Genomic DNA, 18626 nt, shown 5'->3' with positions numbered 1-18626 from the left:
TTCCATAGCAACTCTATCATATCTGGGTTACCCATCAAATTACTCTTTTTGCGGGGTGATGGCGCGTGGTCCTAAAGGAAGGTATGGAGAAAATCCCTAGATCAGACCGCCGACAGCGGGAATGACTCCCCGACTCCCGAACGACCGTCGTCCTTCAAGCTATCTCTACCTACCTATCTACCTACGTAGCTAATGCGATCGTCCTCCTTTTTCTTATACCTTGAATATCAATTCTTCTTCCCTCAAACATCTTCACTTTAATTCGAGATTGGATTTCGTCCTATACACCTTTAGTGTGTCGAATCCGCCTGGCGCTAGGTATTCCATCCTGCATTCAGTACATCAGCCGCCATCGCCTCTACACCTCTGCTACCCCAAACCTTCGCAACGCAACCAATTTTCTACTGAACAAAAAATGTCCTCTCCTTCACCTACCGAGTCTGGCAAGTCTGCCAACCCATTGGCACGACTCGACAATGAGGGACATGACCTTCCTCCATCTCCTGCTCCGTCGAGCCCACGCACTGGTCGCAAGCGCTATGCCCTCGCCACCGAACTTGTATACACCGATAGCAAAGATCAATATGGTGCCTCCAGCGTTCCTATTTACCAGTCTGCCACATTTAAGCAGACATCGGCCAGCGGTGGTCAGCAAGAATATGATTACACACGCTCAGGAAACCCCACCCGAACCCATCTTGAACGACATATTGCCAAGATCATGAACGCTCAGCGAGCATTGGCCATTAGCTCCGGAATGGGTGCTCTCGATGTCATTACTAGACTTCTCAGACCTGGTGACGAGGTCATCACCGGAGATGATCTTTACGGTGGCAGCCATCGTCTTCTTACTTACTTGGCTGCTAACCAAGGCATTGTCGTTCACCACGTCGATACCACGACTGTTGATAGCGTACGGGCACGACTTTCGGAAAAGACCGCCATGGTGCTGCTTGAGACCCCTACCAACCCTCTGATCAAGGTCGTTGATATCCCTTCTATTACTCGCCTGGCTCACGAAGTCAACCCCAAGGCTCTGGTCGTTGTCGACAATACAATGCTCTCGCCCATGCTGTTCAATCCTCTGGATGTCGGCTGTGACATTGTTTACGAATCTGGAACCAAGTACTTGTCAGGCCATCACGACATCATGGCTGGTGTTATTGCCGTGAACGATACCCAGATCGGAGACAAGCTCTTCTTTGTTATCAACTCCACGGGATGTGGTCTGTCTCCTAACGACTCATTCCTTCTCATGCGTGGCGTCAAGACTCTCGCCATCCGAATGGAGAAGCAGCAGGCCAACGCTCAAGCCATTGCAGAATTCCTTGAGTCTCGTGGCTTCCGTGTCCGGTACCCAGGCCTCAAGTCTCACCCTCAATATGACCTGCATTGGTCTATGGCTCGCGGCGCTGGTGCTGTTCTCTCTTTCGAGACTGGCGACCCTGCTGTTTCCGAGCGTATCGTTGAGGCTGCTCGCCTATGGGCTATCAGTGTCAGCTTCGGCTGTGTGAACAGTTTGATCAGCATGCCTTGTCAGATGAGCCACGCCAGTATTGATGCCAAGACACGAGCGGAGCGACAAATGCCTGAGGATATTATTCGACTTTGTGTTGGTATCGAAGACCCCAATGACTTGATTGAGGATCTTTCGCGCGCCGTAAGTCTCAACGCACTGACATAACGAAATGAAGCTAACACTTTCTGCAGTTGGTTCAAGCTGGTGCTGTCACCGTTACTATGGATGGTTTCCACGCGACTGGAGCTGCGAAGGAGCTTGGGGAGACCCCTCTCGCTTTCCAATAACTTGTGACGACATATCAAGAATGGGAACAAAAAAGAAATGATCCATACTGGTGGATCAAACGGGAATGCTTTGATTTTATGAGCGAATTCGATACTTCTGCAGAATACCATTTCAATACCGGGCATGCCATGGTTCTCTCAACCATAGACGGAGCGGTGAAGACGAGACGCTCACAAACATATACCGCCACAGGCGATGATGCTATTCAGAGACGGCAAAAAGAGCAAAAAGACGACCCCTTATCATGAGCTTACGCTGGAGTTGACAGGAAGGAATTATGGAGTTGGGATTGTTTGCTTAGTGCAGTTGAGACAAATTCAAATATATGGAAAATTCAAGATTTAAATATGCGTTTTCCGCACAGCCCCATTAATGCTGATAGAGCACGCGGACAGCTTTCGATCAACTGATCGAACGCCAAGTATACTGACTGTCACAACGCAAACATGGTGACGACGGAAACGAAAATCCGGAATACAGTGATACCTATTCAGATAACATACATAAGTAACTACAAACTATTCACAGTCTGGCTAACAATAATATTCAACGCTTCTTCACAAACTCCCCCAAATGCAGATGCAAGTCTAAGAAAAGTCAAAACGGTCAGGAAGGACAACAGGGGCCACCAGTGTCCATGTATACATGCCGTAGCAGACCCAAGCACTGACAATCTTGACCCAACTTGCTGCGTAGGTACGCCCGACAGTTGCAAAGTCGCCGTCCTTAGTGGATTCATCGAAGTTCATGGTTAGCAGGGTAGCTACCCAGGCAGTTGCCAGGAAGAAGATGATGTGGAATACGGTATAACTGTACTGGGTCCTGTTTCGCTCATCATCTCCTGCGGGAGTATCGCCAGCTTCACTCTCGTCATCGGACAGCAGAGCATCGGCAGGCAGACTTCCCTCCTCGACAGCTCGGCGCAAAGCCTCGGCTCGCATTTCACGGCGAGCACTAGGCTGTTGAGTTACAAGACCATGTTCGTCGTCCTCGGGCAACTGAATACCGTTAGAATTGCCGAGACCAAGACTCTGAGTGGCAGCTCGGGTGGTGGTGTAGGCAATCGTGAGGAGAGTAACAATGGCACCAATGACGATGGATGTTGTCCGTGTTCCCTGGCCCATGATGAGAGGGTTGCACTTGCTGTTAGGCTCCATAGACACAGCAGACATTGTTAGATATGTGCAGTAAACTGCCACCATGGCGGCCTGAGCAAGTCCTGCCTTGGGATTGAACTCTTGAACGGTAGGGTTGACGGAAATAACAGAGATGGCAAGCCAGAGGATGAGGTTGATGGTGATTACAGCCTGGTTCATCGAGCATGAACCGCGCGCGAAAAAGATATACTGCACAATGGTCATAGCAAGAGAGCCGATGTACATGCCCAGAGTAGAGCCAATCAAGACAAATCGCCAAACTCTCGAGTCAGTATCCTCGATTTGTGCAAGGCAGTATTCGGCCCAGTTATGAGCAAGATCGACAAGAAGTATAAGACCGAGGAAAAGGAAGAGCATAGCTGCGGCAAATGCGACATAGTTGCCCCAGAACAAGAAAAAGCTGTCGGGAATCAGGAACGAAAGAACAACAAATGCGAGCCAGGCGATAATCTTGGGACCCCAGTAGCCGTTCTGAATAGACGCTCGAGGGTTCTTGGACGTTGCGACACCGAAAAGCAGGCCAGCGAGGACAAGATGGAAGAGACCGAGGGCGAAGTTGATCCGATGGACTGCGAGCCAGCCATGGCATTCACCAGTTGGACAATTGATCGTGACGAAATCGAGGGTGAGTTTCTGAAGCTTTTTGATTGCCCATGGCGTGAGCATTATCCAGGCGATGATCGAGTTCACGAGGAGAAGGAGCGCATATGCGATACGGGTTGCGACACTATTGCCGCATTTGCCACAGGCACTGCAGACCATGGAACAGGTCGCAGCACCACAGCAGCTAGCAGCGAAGGATACAATCTAAACAAAACCAAGGTCAGCTTCGATAAGCGAGATCAAAGGAGAGTTCCTGACATACAGTACCAACGCTTGGTACCGCAAGAAGCGGTAGAGACAAAAGAGCGCCCATTGCGACAGCGCGTTATGAATATCGTTCGCGTCGAGTTGTGATCGAATGGGGTTTATATGTTTCCCTGCGTATTCCAGCGCAGGTTGAGAGTTTTGCCGAATCAAAGACCGACTGGCAATGCAGTTGCCTTGAAAGGTAGATGGATAATTATCCTGCTGGCGTTGTTTGAAAATGGAAGAATGAGGCTACTGACGATCAGGCCTTGGCCACGTGAGATTACGTCGCCAACAGGAACGGTTCTAGGCCCGAAAAGCGGAGTCTACGAGATACGTGGTTTGTCTGTCTCAGTGTGCAGGTACCTGGACAGTGCACTAATCACAAGGGCCACTCACCCCCAGTCCCGGCCGCGTTCGGCTTATGCATTCCCATGGGCAAGTGTATCACTATCAACCTCCACGAGATCCCCTTCTCATCAGTCATTTCCTATCCGATAGCTACCTACTAACCTAATAACCTAGTCGCCCTGTCCCCTTTGTCTGTATTTTTGTATCTTCTACCTCCACACTTGCTCCAGTTCTTCTATCTTTTATCATATAGCTGGAACCAAACCTCTCCTATCTCGTCTCCGTCAACTTATCTATCTACTACTGCATATCTCCTGGACTCTTGTCAATCTTGTCCTATTGCGTTAGCATTACCCTCACTAGTTAAATGTTAACTTTACCTTTACAGAATCGTATCCCCTCTTGTTGATACTTGTTCGGTTTTTCTCAAACTCCATCTTATTGCTTTGCTAGCAACAGTCACAATGCATCAAGACCAGCAGAATCGCCTTTATCAGGCACGCATTATCGCTAGCGTCGCTGCAACTGTCATGTCCCTGGCTTGCGGCACCAACGTTGGTCTTCCTTAAGATTCATATACATGTGTCACAGCTATTCTAACATCAACAAGTATGTCTACTCAGCTTGGGCTCCGCAGTTTGCGGAACGATTGAAATTGTCGTCTACAGAGAGCAACTTGATCGGTCTATGTGGTAATCTGGGAATGTATACCCTTGGCATGCCCATAGGTGCCTTTATTGACCATCGAGGCCCGCGACCTGCTGTCCTTGCCGGTGCCATCCTCATGCTCCTTGGCTACTTTCCTCTTCACCAAGCCTATCATCGTGGCTCCGGATCCGTGATTATGATGTGTGTCTTCTCCTACATGACTGGCCTGGGCAGTTGTATGGCATTCGCTGCATCTGTCAAGACGTCTGCTCTCAACTGGCCCAAGACCCGTGGAACCGCCACAGCTTTCCCTTTGGCTGCCTTTGGCTTGAGTGCATTCTTCTTCTCTTTCGTCGGTGCTGTCTTTTTCCCTGGCAATCCCAGTGCTTTCCTTGAACTTCTCGCCTGGGGCACCTCTGGCCTTACCTTTGGCAGCTTCTTCTTTCTGAAAGTCTATCACGACCAGCCCGAGTATGAGGCCGTACCCGCATCCGACGACACGCAGAGCATTCCATCATCAGCATCTCAGCAATTTCGACCTGGATCTTCAGAGGAGCCGAAACCCTTCCGCTCCTCTCGAGTGGATAATGAACCCGGTATGTTAACTAATTCCAGTAGTGATAGCACCTGTGCCAGTAGGAGTTCGTACACTCCTGCTGTAGCATCCTCATCTACCGCCGCCCCGGATTCGACGGGCTCTCTTGGAACTCCACTTGCGCCTGAATTCGGCCTTGTGGTCGCCCCCGAGAATCCTGAAGACCTCGAGGTTGGCGAGAGGTCACCCCTGACTTCTCGTCCCTCATCACGAACCGATCAACCCCTGCTTGGAAATAATTATATTAATAACGATGGATCTCACCATCTAGACATTCGAGGTCTCGCCCTCTTGCGCAGCGCCAGCTTTTGGCACCTCTTTATCATCATGGGTATCTTGGCTGGCGTTGGTCTCATGACCATCAAGTATGATTGGCTTCTAATGAACCTGGGGAACCTCAGCTGACATGTCTCAAGCAATATTGGAAACGATGCCAAGGCTCTTTGGAAGCACTACGACAAGAATGTGACCGACGATTCTCTCGTCCATAGACAACAAATGCATGTATCAGCGTTGTCTATTTGTAGCTTCCTCGGCAGACTGTCAAGTGGTGAGTCAAATGCATCTGCTTACAATGCAAGTATCTTACAGTCCCTTTAGGTGTCGGCTCCGACTTCTTGGTCAACAGACTTCACGCCAGCAGGCTCTGGTGTCTTGTTGCTGCCTGCATAATCTTCATCTTTGCCCAGGTGTGTGCCTTGAACGTCGAAAACCCACACTGGCTTGGCCTAGTCTCGGGCCCGTCCGGCTTGGCCTATGGCTTCCTCTTTGGTGTCTCTCCCTCTCTTGTCGCCGAGACTTTTGGCGTTGGGGGACTTAGCCAGAATTGGGGCTTTATTACCATGGCTCCTGTGTTTTCGTCCAACATCTTCAACCTATTTTATGGTAAAATTTACGACGCACATAGTGTAGTTGGTAAAGACGGCGAGTTATCTTGCTTAGACGGTCTTGAATGCTACCGCTCCGCCTATTGGGTCACACTATTATCATGCTGCGCTGGAACAGGCATCACTCTCTGGGCGATTCGCCATCGGCATGCAAAGCACCAAAGGGCGATGAACAAGGGACACGAGGAGGACTAAGAGCATAGGGGCATTAGAGCTATAAAATCGGCAACTTCGGATATTTGACTCTTGGTTTGGACAGGCATGACATTGGCCTCCCTTGATGGCGTTTGCATAGAGATTTGGTGTTCAACTTAGAATTGGGGTCATGGACAATGACAGGACTGGTGTTTACAATAAAGGGGAGCTAATAAGGTGAAGAATTATCATAAAGAAGGTCTAATTTGTGATTATATGCCAATTATTGCTATCCCGTCTCTCGTTTCGTAACCAAAGCCTCATGGCATTGCCGCCAAATAACAAAGTGCGACATGATGGATATCCAGCCGTATACCACTGCTGACAACGACCAAGTTCAATGTAGGAAACAAACATCTGAACTCTATACAGGTAAGCCAGGCTCTTCCAGGATTTTCTCATCATGCCATCTATCCATAAAACGCCGAGAAATGCTAAAGTCGTGGACTGGCGCCTTCAAGAGGCGAGCAACGTCATCCGGTTTCAAATGCTGAAATACGTTGGTTCCAGAGCCATGCAAAAATAAATAGGTATTACCGGGCAAGCCCGCGCTGAAAGTCGAGAAAAACAACCTCTCCCAAGTTCGTAAACAAAGTCTTTGCTCGCCAGATTGTGCCAATTGTGAACAGCTATGCGACCATACGCACAAAAGCTAGTAAGCAAGACAGAGGTATCCATACCAACATTGTGAATTTATCCCTTCACATGGAGGCCTTTGTCTTCGTTCGGTCCTCGCTTGTGCTACTGTCGAATATCGCACCTAACCCACTTAGAGAGAAGGGGTCGTTCGTTGAATGCAGTACAACCAGCCAAGCGGCGATGATGTTCACCAAATAGTGAAGCATATATGCATGGGAAATGCCATACATAGCGGCATAAAGCGCGGTAGCGAACAGAAGCAGACTAGTGACATAGCCCAAGAGCCGGCTGACACGAGGCACCATCTTGCCGGTTGTCAAGTTCTCCACGAGTAGGATGAACGGCATTATTGACAGAACATTGTGATGTGAGGAGAACGGCGTGAGCCAATGTACTGCCAAGTTCCGAATCCAAACTGCCAGGATAGGTAAATTAATGGGAAGGATCCAAAGCATCAGGAGCAAAACAGAGTGCGCATAATGGTAGTAGTTCGAATTAGCGTCTGAAGGAGCCGTAGCCTTGATGCGTAGGGCTCGGACCACGGTGAAGAGCTGTACCAGACATGCTACCAGGTAAGCAAACTGATAGGGAATAAACGTCCACACAAGAAATAAGAGGATGGCGGTGGTGATCATGCGTCTCTTGGGAGTTGAGGGGACGAATGCCGGTGAGCTAATCACCCTTTCGTCATCTGTTGACCCTAACAGAGGAAATGAGGTTACTGCCCAATAGATGAGGCCAAGGACATGTGTAAGTGCCTTTGCCATGTAGTGAACAACAGCACAAACTCCGATACAAACAATCCCGATGAGGGGAACGAGAAACCAGAAGAAGGGATCATCCGTTCCAATGAGTATATCATGACGGTGGAAGTCGACACTCAAAGGATCCGTGTGGGCCTGGTTAAAGAATTTGCCAAGCCAAGTAACCGGCACGCCTTCTAGTGACATTGAGAGGAGTGTCAACGACACGAGAAGTAGAGGTATTGATTGCCGTAAACACAGATCTAAGCTCTGTGAGAATGAAATGAAGACCCCTGAACTGTCATAGACGCGGAACTGCTTGCGTAACACAAGTGCCACAGTCAACATAGGGAAAGCAGCGAAGACAGTTCGATACCTCATGTACAATTTGCCCAGACTACCCCAGAAGTCAGGCTTGATTTTGATTGTGAGGTTAGAGTCGCAAGACGGATCAGTCCAGAACTGAAATGTCAGGCCCTTTTCGGTCCCAGAACCCAAGGCAGGTGGTAAGTAGGGGGCAACACCATGAAGGCTAATGTCGGCAGACCGGGCATTGACAAAATATTTGGACTCGTACGGTTGATCAAGATATTGTCGAACCAATGGGCTGAAGAGAGGCTTGTCGGCTTCACACTGAGGGTATGCAATCTCAAGCTTGTAGGCGAGAAGAGCTGACTGCAACGAAGGAATGTTGACTTCCACAGACATCGGGCGACTGGGGGGAAGTTCCATCGAAACTCCGGAAACGAGCAACTTCATGAGCCCAGGATTCTCTTTCTTCGAATATGCAGACTTATCACTGAACTCTGCGATTAAAAAGCTCGGGGAGTTTGAAGTAGCCTTTTCGACAATGGCCACAAATTGATGGTCAGAGAGTTGTCCAAGATCATATTGAAGGTAAGAAAATGGGACGATTTCCCGCTCGCGGTCAAGATAAAATGGATATCTGGATGACGACGTAGATGCAGGAAGCAAAATACGGTCCGACGCTGCGTTCTTACAAGCAAGTCTTGTCGAGCCACTGTCATCTCCTGAGAGGTCGATCTGAAAAGGGTAAAGGGAAGTGGCTTGTCCAGATTGAAAGGGATACACACTGCAGAAAAGGACCTCCAATTTGCCATTCTCACCAGCTTCGTCCAGAGTAGCATCCGTAAGAACGGTAAAACGTCTGGTCTCGGGTGAAACCTGCGGTGGAATGGGAAGCAAATGAGCTTGAGGCTTTGACTGTCTGCCGATTTGACTCAGGACAAGCCTCTGTCCAGCCGGAAGAATGGAATCAGAATCGTCACTAAGTGTGAGTAAAGTTGTTGCTTCTTTCAACGGCAAGTCCTTCTCCATCGTTGGTTCCATTCCCGTCAAAAAGCGCTTCTTGAAAGTCTTCATTCGTTCAGCCCGTGGTTTGGTCTGCGATCCGCGATGAACGTCGACAATATCGTAGAGCGTTTTCGTAATTACTTTTCGGAACTGGTCGCACCAGAGGATAGCCTGGTGATCCATGCTTGTCCAAACAGTTGGTATACCGGTTGAGAAGACAGTAAAACCATGTGTCAGCGGAACCAGAGACTCCAGACTCGCATAATCCGATGGGACAATCGTGTCCAGGCCGCCACCTGCAATTGAGACCAAGGTAACGTGCCACAATGGGTTATTGTTGGCCCATTTTTGTGAATATGCCCGACGCCAATAATCGTTTATCTCGTCGTAGATCTGGACTATCTGCCCATCAAAGGTGACAGGAGGGCGGGCATGCGGTGCTGACATTGTGATAATGGTATTGATCGAGTTCGTCTGGTAGTTGGGTTGGACAAGCATGGCTCTCGCAACGACACCACCCATAGAATGCCCCAGAACAATAACCGATGTAGGATCGGGTAAATTGTCTTCTCTCGTGACGCGCTGAGGATCGGAGTAGAGCGAAAGGATGTAGCGAACAGCTTCGTTGAGGTATTCGGCTTGGTCGAGCAGAGTCTGGCCGTGAAACGCTGTTATATCTTCGTTGAAATCCACAGTAAAGAAGTCGAGGCTCCGGATGCCGGCATCGAGAGCGCCATGGTCGTGCTGAAGATTGTTGTGGAAATAGTTGGCTGCTTCTGCAGCTATAGGACGGACCTGCTTGTAGCTTCCTGCGTTTCCAGGAATAAAAAGCACAGGGATTCCGAGGAGCTATCACCATAGAAGTTCAGCAATTCAACATCCACATTACAGCTTGGGAAATGGTGAGACAAACCTTGTCTGCCGGCTCGACACCTTGCTCGCGGTAGAGGTATAACGAGTATTTGGTTGCAAAGCGAGTATGTTCGGTATCGAATTCGGTGAAGCGCACGTATGATGGGCGCATATAGGACATGCGGCACCCCTTTGGATCCAGTTGACTAGTCACGAGTGACCGAAGAATACCGAGCAGGAGCGCAATCCCTAACGCAGAAACGAGCAAGACAACAATCGAGAAGCGTGGACGACGCGTGTGCCGGTTCGGAGAAGGAGACTGCGTCGGTGTCCTAGCGAGGGCCATGTCGGGGGTTGACGGCGCAGCAAGAGAAGTTGGTTTCAAGCTGGTCGTTGTTTGAATATCATCTCTGGCTTGGCCGTTTCTACCATTGCGATCATTCGAGGGTTTCCAATTGAGGCTGCTAGGTCGTCGAATTCGTGCGGGCGATGTGCGCGTCGTCAATCTAGGATCGGGGTCGGGAATATCAGACTCGAGGGAGGATTCGTCACCATCATCGGCTGATCCGGAGGAGCGCCTCTTCATGGAGAAGGCACGTTCAGACTCGCCGCGAGCCTACACCAAGGGAGATGAGAATGGTGACAAGCTCGAGTTTTAATCAAGGCGATCTTCGAACTGAGCGACAGAATCGGGAGAACGAGGTCAGATCACGGCGGAGGAAGAGATTGAAGCTAAATTGAGGTCAAGAACAGACAATGTCTGCGTGCGATGCTACTAGCCTGGACTGGGACAGCTTCGGGGGACCACCAAGACGAAAATGCCAGCAGGGATTTGATTTTGCCAGGGTTTGCGAAGACGAAGCGCAACGCAGCGACGAGGACGCAACGCAACTCAACGCAATGTAATTAAGAGCCTCTCAGGCGGTAGCAGGAAAAGACCGACCCGTTTGCGACAGAGAATATGGGGACGGATGCAACCGGGGGTTGTAACTGTCCGTAGTTTTAACAGCAGCTGGGATACGTCGGAGGCGCTCCTCAGCGAATGAGCGGCACCAATAAGTAACGAAAGTGAGGGCCAAGACCAAGACGATGGATATTCGCAACAACAACAATCTATGTATGCAGCATGTCGAATTGACTCCCCAGTCACGTCGGTCGCTTGACTTTGAATTCAACGAATGTGGGTGGGAAATTGGATGTCGATGGCTTCTCTCATTAGGTTGTCAGCCGAGTCGGAGCCACTTTTAGCGTACTAAAAGTGACTCCCCTTTTTTTTGTCCTCTTAAGTTTCCCTTCCCTTTTACGCCCCCGAGGCCCTAAACTTGTCCATACCTAGAGGTACATACATCAGGCCGGCGGCTGGCTGGCTGGCTTGGCTTTCAGATAAGCGCCACATACAGCACATGTTTTACTGGGCTAGTTACCAAGAATTGGAGAAATGGATCTTGACTCCATTTGTTGGCAGCCGATCTAGCGATCAAACTTGATTTTATCCCGACTTTTTTTTAAAAAGATATCCCCAACAACTGGACTAGGAGACCAAGTTGTCAGGGATTCCAACATGGCGCATCCTTTTTTTCATCCAATGTTACAGGGATGTCCTGCAGCCATATCATAGACTAATTTCATTGTAGAAAGACGAAAAACGTTTTGGATGGACCAACGTTTGCAATCCATGCTCTCGGGCTGGGCTGCCGAGTAGCATCTTGGCTACTTGCTACTAACCTATCGATGCAAAGAGTATCAGCAAGTGGCTGAACTACGTGCAGAAAAGTACAACGAACAAATTTATCCATGATACGGGTATTGCTAGTCTAGTACGTACAACACCATGTATACCGCAGATATCAGCAGCCACCAATTTATTGATCTGCGTCACTTTACTGACAGCTCGCGCGTTCCCGTGCAGCCCAGTACCGTAGGTTGTCAGCAGCCTTGTGTTGTCAGCGCCTCTCCCTTCTTAGTTCCCTGTTAGGGCACGAATAGCGTCTCCTCTCAAGCGCGTCTTCCGTCTTGGCCTGACGATAGCTTGGAACCGAAAGTTAAAACTATTGATATGCTTTGCGTATCGAAACTGTGACCAACAATCGACGCTGATCTCTTCGTGAAGTCAGTGCGTGCTACAGTTGGTAGTAGATTAGTGGTTAGGTCTTTAATGGTCTCCCTTCAACTCCACACAGCGTCCGATGTTTCCGTGAGACATTGATCGATCACGGAAGTAAAAGTACTGGCTTCTGATCCATTGTCGACTTTGATCTACAGTGATCAAGGCTCAGGTTGAACAACGATCTAAGCTTTGGCGCCCAGGACGCACGCTGCACAAGCAACAGTTTTCATAGGTCGAGTCGAGCCTTCGCTTTCATCCCATTTGTTGATTCGATCCTTGGACAACCCTTTCCCTTCCACCTCTGGAAATGACGAGATAAAGACGCCATTCATAGGTAGTTGCTGGGTGTGTTTGCCGAGAAATCAGTATGAATTTCAGTTTTATGGCCCATTATCTGTGACTGTGACAATTTCGGTAATATCAACATATATAGTTCTAGAAAGTTATTAGTAGTTATATGCTAGATTCATTTCGATGCACGCCAATAATAGGTGCTCGCCTAACTGGCAGCTTAGTATTATTGTCTGCCATGGGAGTTCTCTTCTGAAGCCGTTAAATGCATATGCATTAACTGCATCACCCCAGCCTTTGTAGGTGCATACTTAATAGCTCTGGCTTCCACTCCCAACCCTTGTATATATTACGGCAGCAGCTTCCTAGCGTGCAGCATGGATAGCAACTTACTTACAACATTGAACAGTACCTAAATGAAGTAAATACTGCACATTGCAGATCTCTCTTCATGATTTGGCTACAAATCTACATGAACTAATGTAGTCAGCCGTATCTCATCGCCCGTCAACTTCTAGACAATATCGGGATCACTGTGTTTATCAAGGTCTTGATGATTTCAATCACATTAGCTGCAACTCATTCACGGTCGTCCTAAAGTGAATCGCCAAGTATGGCTACTATAAAGCAGATTGATGGACGCACGGTAGCTCTCTCTGTCAAACCTGGCTCGCGTCTCATAACTGACTTGGACAGGTTCATCAAATCCAGTCCGGGCAGGTTATCGTTGATCTTTGCTCTGTTGTTAAAGAACTGGTGGAGAACAGCGTTGATTCAGGCGCAACAAGCATAGGTAGGCATACAAACACCTAGCTCGATCAACCATCGGCAACTACCATCGAACTATACTAAACGTGTCTTAATCAGATGTTCGCTTCAAGAATCAAGGACTTGATCTCATCGAGGTGGCCGACAATGGATCTGGCATTGCCCCTGACAACTATCCTTCAGTGGCTCTCAAACACCACACCTCAAAGCTTTCATCGTACTCTGATATAGCCACATTGGAGACGTTTGGGTTCCGTGGCGAAGCTTTGGCTTCCTTGTGTGCTCTGTCCACTGTTAGCATCACGACTTGTCAGCAAGGCGAGGCTCCTAAGGGGACCAAACTCAGCTTCGACCCGTCTGGAAAGCTAAGCGGGACAGCTGTGGTTGCAGCCTCAAAAGGCACCACCGTCTCTGTTGAGAGTCTATTTCACAACTTACCTGTTCGTCGTCGTGAACTTGAACGTAACATCAAACGAGAATGGAACAAAGTAATCGCTCTCCTTAACCAGTATGCCTGTATCCAAACCAACATGAAGTTCTCTGTATCTCAGCAACCTTCAAAGGGAAAGAGAGTGCAGATGTTTTCAACAAAGGGTAACCCTACAACGAGGGAAAACATCATCAATATCTTTGGAGCAAAAACCATGACGGTTCTGGTACCGCTCGACTTATGTCTCGAGATGCAACCTTCTACTGTCAGTCCGGCTCTACGAGTTGAATCTGACAATGATTCTACATCCAAAGAAGTCCGTGTTGTGGGCCACGTTTCCCGACCTTCTCATGGAGATGGGCGCCAAACCCCAGATCGCCAAATGTTCTTCGTGAACGGCAGGCCCTGTGGCTTACCCCAGTTTGCAAAAGCATTCAACGAAGTGTACAAATCTTACAATAACACGCAAACACCTTTTATTCTAGCTGATATTCAGCTCGATACCCACATGTACGATGTCAATGTCAGTCCTGATAAAAGAAGTATATTGTTACATGATCAAAATCAACTCCTTGATAACCTGCGCACTTCACTCACGGATCTCTTCGATTCCCAAGACTACACGGTCCCTACATCTCAGCTTATGCCATTCAAGAGTCGTACTGAGACGACACCAAGCGTCAACACACCTTTCAAACCCCTTCATGTCACTCCTAGAAAGGCGCCTGATAATTCACATTCCAATCGTGGATCGGATGATGAGAATAGCAGTGAAGACACACCACCATCAAGGGTGCCTTCTGGTGCTGCAAGAAGGGTTGGCGCTTCAAGGTCATTGGAAATAAATGCCAGTAGTCAGAATCTTATCAGTGGGTGGATTGAGAGGAAGTCGACCAAGAGGTCAGAAAGCCGAGGCTACCAAGCACCGAATGTAGCAGATGCAACTCCTTCTGCCATACGAGGTGAACCGAGCCTATTTGTCAGGAGTCCTTCACCACCATCAGAACCTGATGAAAATGATATCAAAAAATCACTGCCTGTTCGAGATTTCAACAAACAGCTCAAAGCAAAATCTGTCATCAAAGATAATTCTTCTGTTGCACCAGCCATTCCTGCTATTTTGGCTGAGAGAGAACCTCAGATACCTGCAACGACACCTTTGAGACGAGAGCAACCCGAGACTACACATACTAGTCCGAGCAAAACGCCCCGGACCAGGACGATACCAGAGACGACTGTCATCATAGGAGATGAAGTATTGGAAACGGTCGCAAATAACACTGATGACGAAGATGAACAAGCAGGTGTTGCTACTGACGACGATATGGAGGTTGACGACCCAAAGCCCTCTTTCGGGAGTACTTTGACGCAAAGATTTGCAGCTGGGCGTAGAAAGACAGACACGGAGAAGCCTTCCATCAAAGAAACGGGTGCCAATGTGTCTGACGATTCGATAGCCTCGGAATCTGATAGCGAAGAAGCAGACAGTGACATTTCTACCACAGGTGCAGATGAAGATAAGAATACTGTTCCCGAAGTAACTATGCCACGACCCGACGATCAGGCAACGGAAGAACCAAGAGCACAGAATGTTTCGCCGGATAGTACTCCATCCCCAAAACCAGACGCAACTGCCATCATGGACCACAGGATTCAAGCTTCCAAGTCTAGTGTACGAAAGAAGGATTCCACGGCTCAGCTTCTCCAGACTTTACAGACGAGCGAGAGCCTCATAAAATCAGAGTTGAAATCTTGGGCAAACGGTCTTCCCTCGGATGGAGACGTCGAGGGTGACGAGGATGAGGTGACGGATCTTGCTGCTGCTAATGCGGAAGACAAGCTGTCTCTCACCATAGCTCGCAAAGACTTCTTGAGAATGAGAATAGCGGGCCAATTTAATATGGGCTTTATCATTGCAAGCCGTCCAGCGAGTGTGAGGCCGGGCGAAGAACTCGAAGCCGCCGATAACGATGAGTTGTTTATCATTGACCAGCATGCAACGGATGAGAAGTACAATTTTGAGAGACTGCAAGAGATCCAAACAGTACAATCTCAGCGGCTGGTTCACCCCAAAAGGCTCGAGTTGACAGCTCTTGAGGAAGAGATTGTATTACAGAATATCCCTGCAATCGAGGCCAACGGGTTCAAAGTACATGTGGACATGAGTGGAGATGAACCCGTGGGCTCACGTTGCGAAGTGCTTGCCCTCCCCATGAGCCGCGAGGTAACCTTCTCACTCGCTGACTTCGAGGAGCTCATAGCATTGCTTGGTGAAGAATCGTCAGAGTCAAGGCATATTCCTCGCCCATCCAAGGTGAGGAAGATGTTTGCGTCAAGAGCGTGTAGGAGTAGTGTAATGATTGGTAAAGCTTTAACACACGGACAGATGGAAACGTTAGTAAGACACATGGCGGAGTTGGACAAGCCTTGGAATTGCCCTCACGGCCGTCCTACAATGAGACATTTGTGTCGACTAGACTCGTGGGACTCGAAGGGATGGAATGACGACAACCGGCAGAGCTCTTCAGTCTCCTGGCAGGCATATATGGACGGTAAATAATAACAATAGATAGACTGGTTACGTACAATTAGAGACTTTTGTATTATCAAAACATGGAAATTACCTAAACTACATATGATCCTTAATCACGCCGTTCCTCCCAATTGGTATACCCTATTCCATCCAGATCGTTCAACAATTACACATTCAACAATGCATTCCTAAACATTAAAACTCAAAATCTCTTATCTTTTCTCCGCTAGCGGATTGCGTCCATCAAGGAATGAAAACTTGTTTCCCGCCGCTCGTCCTTCCTCCACCATCTTGCCACTGACATTACGACGTCCATAAGCTGGCGAGACGTGTTGATTGTAATCATTGCCTGTCGAAACCTTGCGGCTGTCGTTGCCAATCATGACAGGGGAGTTTCCACTGGTGAGTTCGCCGTACGATCTGGCATAGAAGGCAGACTCAGGTTGAATAGAGCTTTGGCGGTTTGGGGGGGTGAAAGCTGGTTTCTCGTCGGCAATGTCCCTGCTCGCGCTCACGCGTCTTGCGTTGGCGCTGATGTCGGTCAACGAATCATTGAATGGGAAGTAGGGCGTCTTGGCTCGAGGAGGAGAGGCACGTTCTCGTTTCTCGGATGGAGGGTTCAGACGCAGAGGATGAGGTCGGAGATCTTCATGATCAACACCCAGGTCATAATGCGGGTCGTTCTCGTCGCCGTATTCAGAATCAGAACCATCGTGATAGTACCGTTGAGTCAAGGCTTCATAGGACTTGTTCTGGCGGTTGGCCGCGCTCGTCTTTGCTGCTTCGATTTCGCGGTTACGCTGGTTTGTTCGGGAGATGAGCGAGTCAGTAGGCTTCCAGGTTTCGGTGAACTTTGCTGGGCGAGGCTGGCTGTGTTTATTGTAGCTGCTTGATGGACGAGAGGCGGACTGCTCATCAAGAGGAATCTCGCTGTATGCATCGTAGTAAACCGAACGGGTAGCAGAAGTGCGTGTCGTCGCCCTTGATGTGGCAGAATCGCGGCGCTCGCGGCGAGGAGTCGTGGGAGGTCTTTGATACTGGGGACTGGGTGGGTATCTGCTTCGAGAGTCTCTGGTACCGACTGTAGTGCTGGATCCATTGCGAGTGTGGCTGAAAGGAATCACCCGCGGTGCTTCAATGCCGTCATGAATGCCTTCTTGCGGAACAAGAGACTCTCGGCGTGCGCTGCGAGGCGACGAAAGCCGGTGGTCACTGTCCATGGTACTAGTAGTCGTGACAGATGACTTGTTTCTCTTGTGCTTAGGTCGCGCAGTCAAATGACTTTCAAGAGGGTTCATGTCAGGAGGCATCAAGCTGATCTTGCGGAACATGAAACCCAACCAGCCTGCAATGGCCAAGCTGATGAGATGGAGACCACCTGCTGAGACAAAAGTGTAGAAGAGGACAGGCTTGAAGGTGTCCATCAGAGCTTGGTCCGAGAGTCGAGTAATCCAAACTTCACTCTTGGTACGCACTGACATGGCACCAAAAGCGTACAGAGGCACAACACCGAGGTCAGTGACACCGCTAAAGAGTTGATAAGATGCGGAAGAGGCCGGGGAGCGTCCTGCAGCGTCGCGAGAAAGATGGTAGATACCATAGATGCAGTGTATCACCACAATACCGGGCTGTTTACACAAATTAGTTACGCCAATCGACTATGAATGGAATATGTAAAGTCTTACAGTAATTCTCATGACCCAGCCCTCGATGGTAGGCACCTTGTCGATGAGTATCATCAAAGCGAGTAGACCAAGACCTGCAACAAGTTGCAATACACGCAGTACGGACTGTCCATGTCGAAGCCATTTGATGAAGCTCTTGCTGCGTGGGCTCATAGAAGCATATTCACTGGTTCTGTAGGTGAGCACCTCATGCATACTGAGACAGGTCAGGTTAGCATTGTGTACAATTTCTGCGGTATAGCGCCTGTACTCACTCAGGATGTGTGTTGAACGAAACAAGAGGTCCATTCTGCTTCTTTCGCGGCTTCGGAGCAGTCCAGCTTGCTCTCGTAACAGCTTTGGGATCAAACTTGGGTTCTGGGAAGCGCGAGTCGTTTTGGACTGCGCTGTAAAGAAAAGGCGCTTGCGACGGAGGCATTGGTGCGAATTGTCGCAGCGCGTTGCGCTCTGGTTTGCGCGGGAGTGATTTGGATTGAAAAGAATGAAAATGACGATCCAATTGCTCGTTTCGTTGTTGGAATGAAAGAAAGGCAGGCAGGGTTTCGCAAATGAGCTGCGATAGACGAGTCGTCAAAAGAATGCGATTGTTACCCGAGATATTTACATACAGCTGAGAAGCGAGAGAAGGAGGGTCTCGGACTCGGTGTCTGAGAACAAACCACCCAATATCGTCGCTTGCATCAGGCCTGGGCACCTTTATCGGGTCCAGTGTCTCTGACGAAATGTGTACATCAAGGAATGCTGGGGGCGGGCCGTTGTTGGCAGAGCAACAAGT

General features: G+C 49.1%; 6 protein-coding genes across 6 annotated transcripts; 3 read left to right on the top strand and 3 right to left on the bottom strand.

Annotated features, from left to right (window-relative positions):
• Positions 1-415: 415 nt before the first annotated feature.
• On the top strand, positions 416-1806 carry MET2 (homoserine O- acetyltransferase; the record flags this gene model as incomplete). Its single annotated transcript, XM_044846632.1, has 2 exons — positions 416-1660; positions 1711-1806. The coding sequence occupies 2 exons, from the start codon at positions 416-418 to the stop codon at positions 1804-1806; spliced, it is 1341 nt and encodes a 446-aa protein (XP_044712548.1).
• Positions 1807-2394: 588 nt separating this feature from the next.
• FPOAC1_002044 (uncharacterized protein) lies at positions 2395-3880 on the bottom strand (the record flags this gene model as incomplete). The annotated part of the gene is made up of 2 exons (XM_044846631.1): positions 2395-3771; positions 3830-3880. 2 exons carry the CDS (start codon positions 3878-3880, stop codon positions 2395-2397), a joined length of 1428 nt encoding a protein of 475 aa, XP_044712547.1.
• Positions 3881-4628: 748 nt separating this feature from the next.
• Positions 4629-6489, top strand: FPOAC1_002043 (uncharacterized protein; the record flags this gene model as incomplete). The annotated part of the gene is made up of 5 exons (XM_044846630.1): positions 4629-4718; positions 4775-5408; positions 5475-5772; positions 5824-5957; positions 6008-6489. The coding sequence occupies 5 exons, from the start codon at positions 4629-4631 to the stop codon at positions 6487-6489; spliced, it is 1638 nt and encodes a 545-aa protein (XP_044712546.1).
• A 701-nt stretch (positions 6490-7190) lies between these two features.
• Positions 7191-10623, bottom strand: BST1 (GPI inositol deacylase; the record flags this gene model as incomplete). The annotated part of the gene is made up of 2 exons (XM_044846629.1): positions 7191-10034; positions 10099-10623. 2 exons carry the CDS (start codon positions 10621-10623, stop codon positions 7191-7193), a joined length of 3369 nt encoding a protein of 1122 aa, XP_044712545.1.
• Positions 10624-13048: 2425 nt separating this feature from the next.
• Positions 13049-16008, top strand: FPOAC1_002041 (uncharacterized protein; the record flags this gene model as incomplete). The annotated part of the gene is made up of 4 exons (XM_044846628.1): positions 13049-13081; positions 13132-13228; positions 13303-15947; positions 16003-16008. 4 exons carry the CDS (start codon positions 13049-13051, stop codon positions 16006-16008), a joined length of 2781 nt encoding a protein of 926 aa, XP_044712544.1.
• A 370-nt stretch (positions 16009-16378) lies between these two features.
• Positions 16379-18269, bottom strand: FPOAC1_002040 (uncharacterized protein; the record flags this gene model as incomplete). The annotated part of the gene is made up of 3 exons (XM_044846627.1): positions 16379-17794; positions 17852-18047; positions 18106-18269. The coding sequence occupies 3 exons, from the start codon at positions 18267-18269 to the stop codon at positions 16379-16381; spliced, it is 1776 nt and encodes a 591-aa protein (XP_044712543.1).
• Positions 18270-18626: the final 357 nt, after the last annotated feature.

Source organism: Fusarium poae, chromosome 1 (assembly GCF_019609905.1).
Source record: "Fusarium poae strain DAOMC 252244 chromosome 1, whole genome shotgun sequence".
Classification (NCBI taxonomy): Eukaryota; Fungi; Ascomycota; class Sordariomycetes; order Hypocreales; family Nectriaceae; genus Fusarium; species Fusarium poae.
This window is presented reverse-complemented; position numbering and strand designations above follow the sequence as displayed.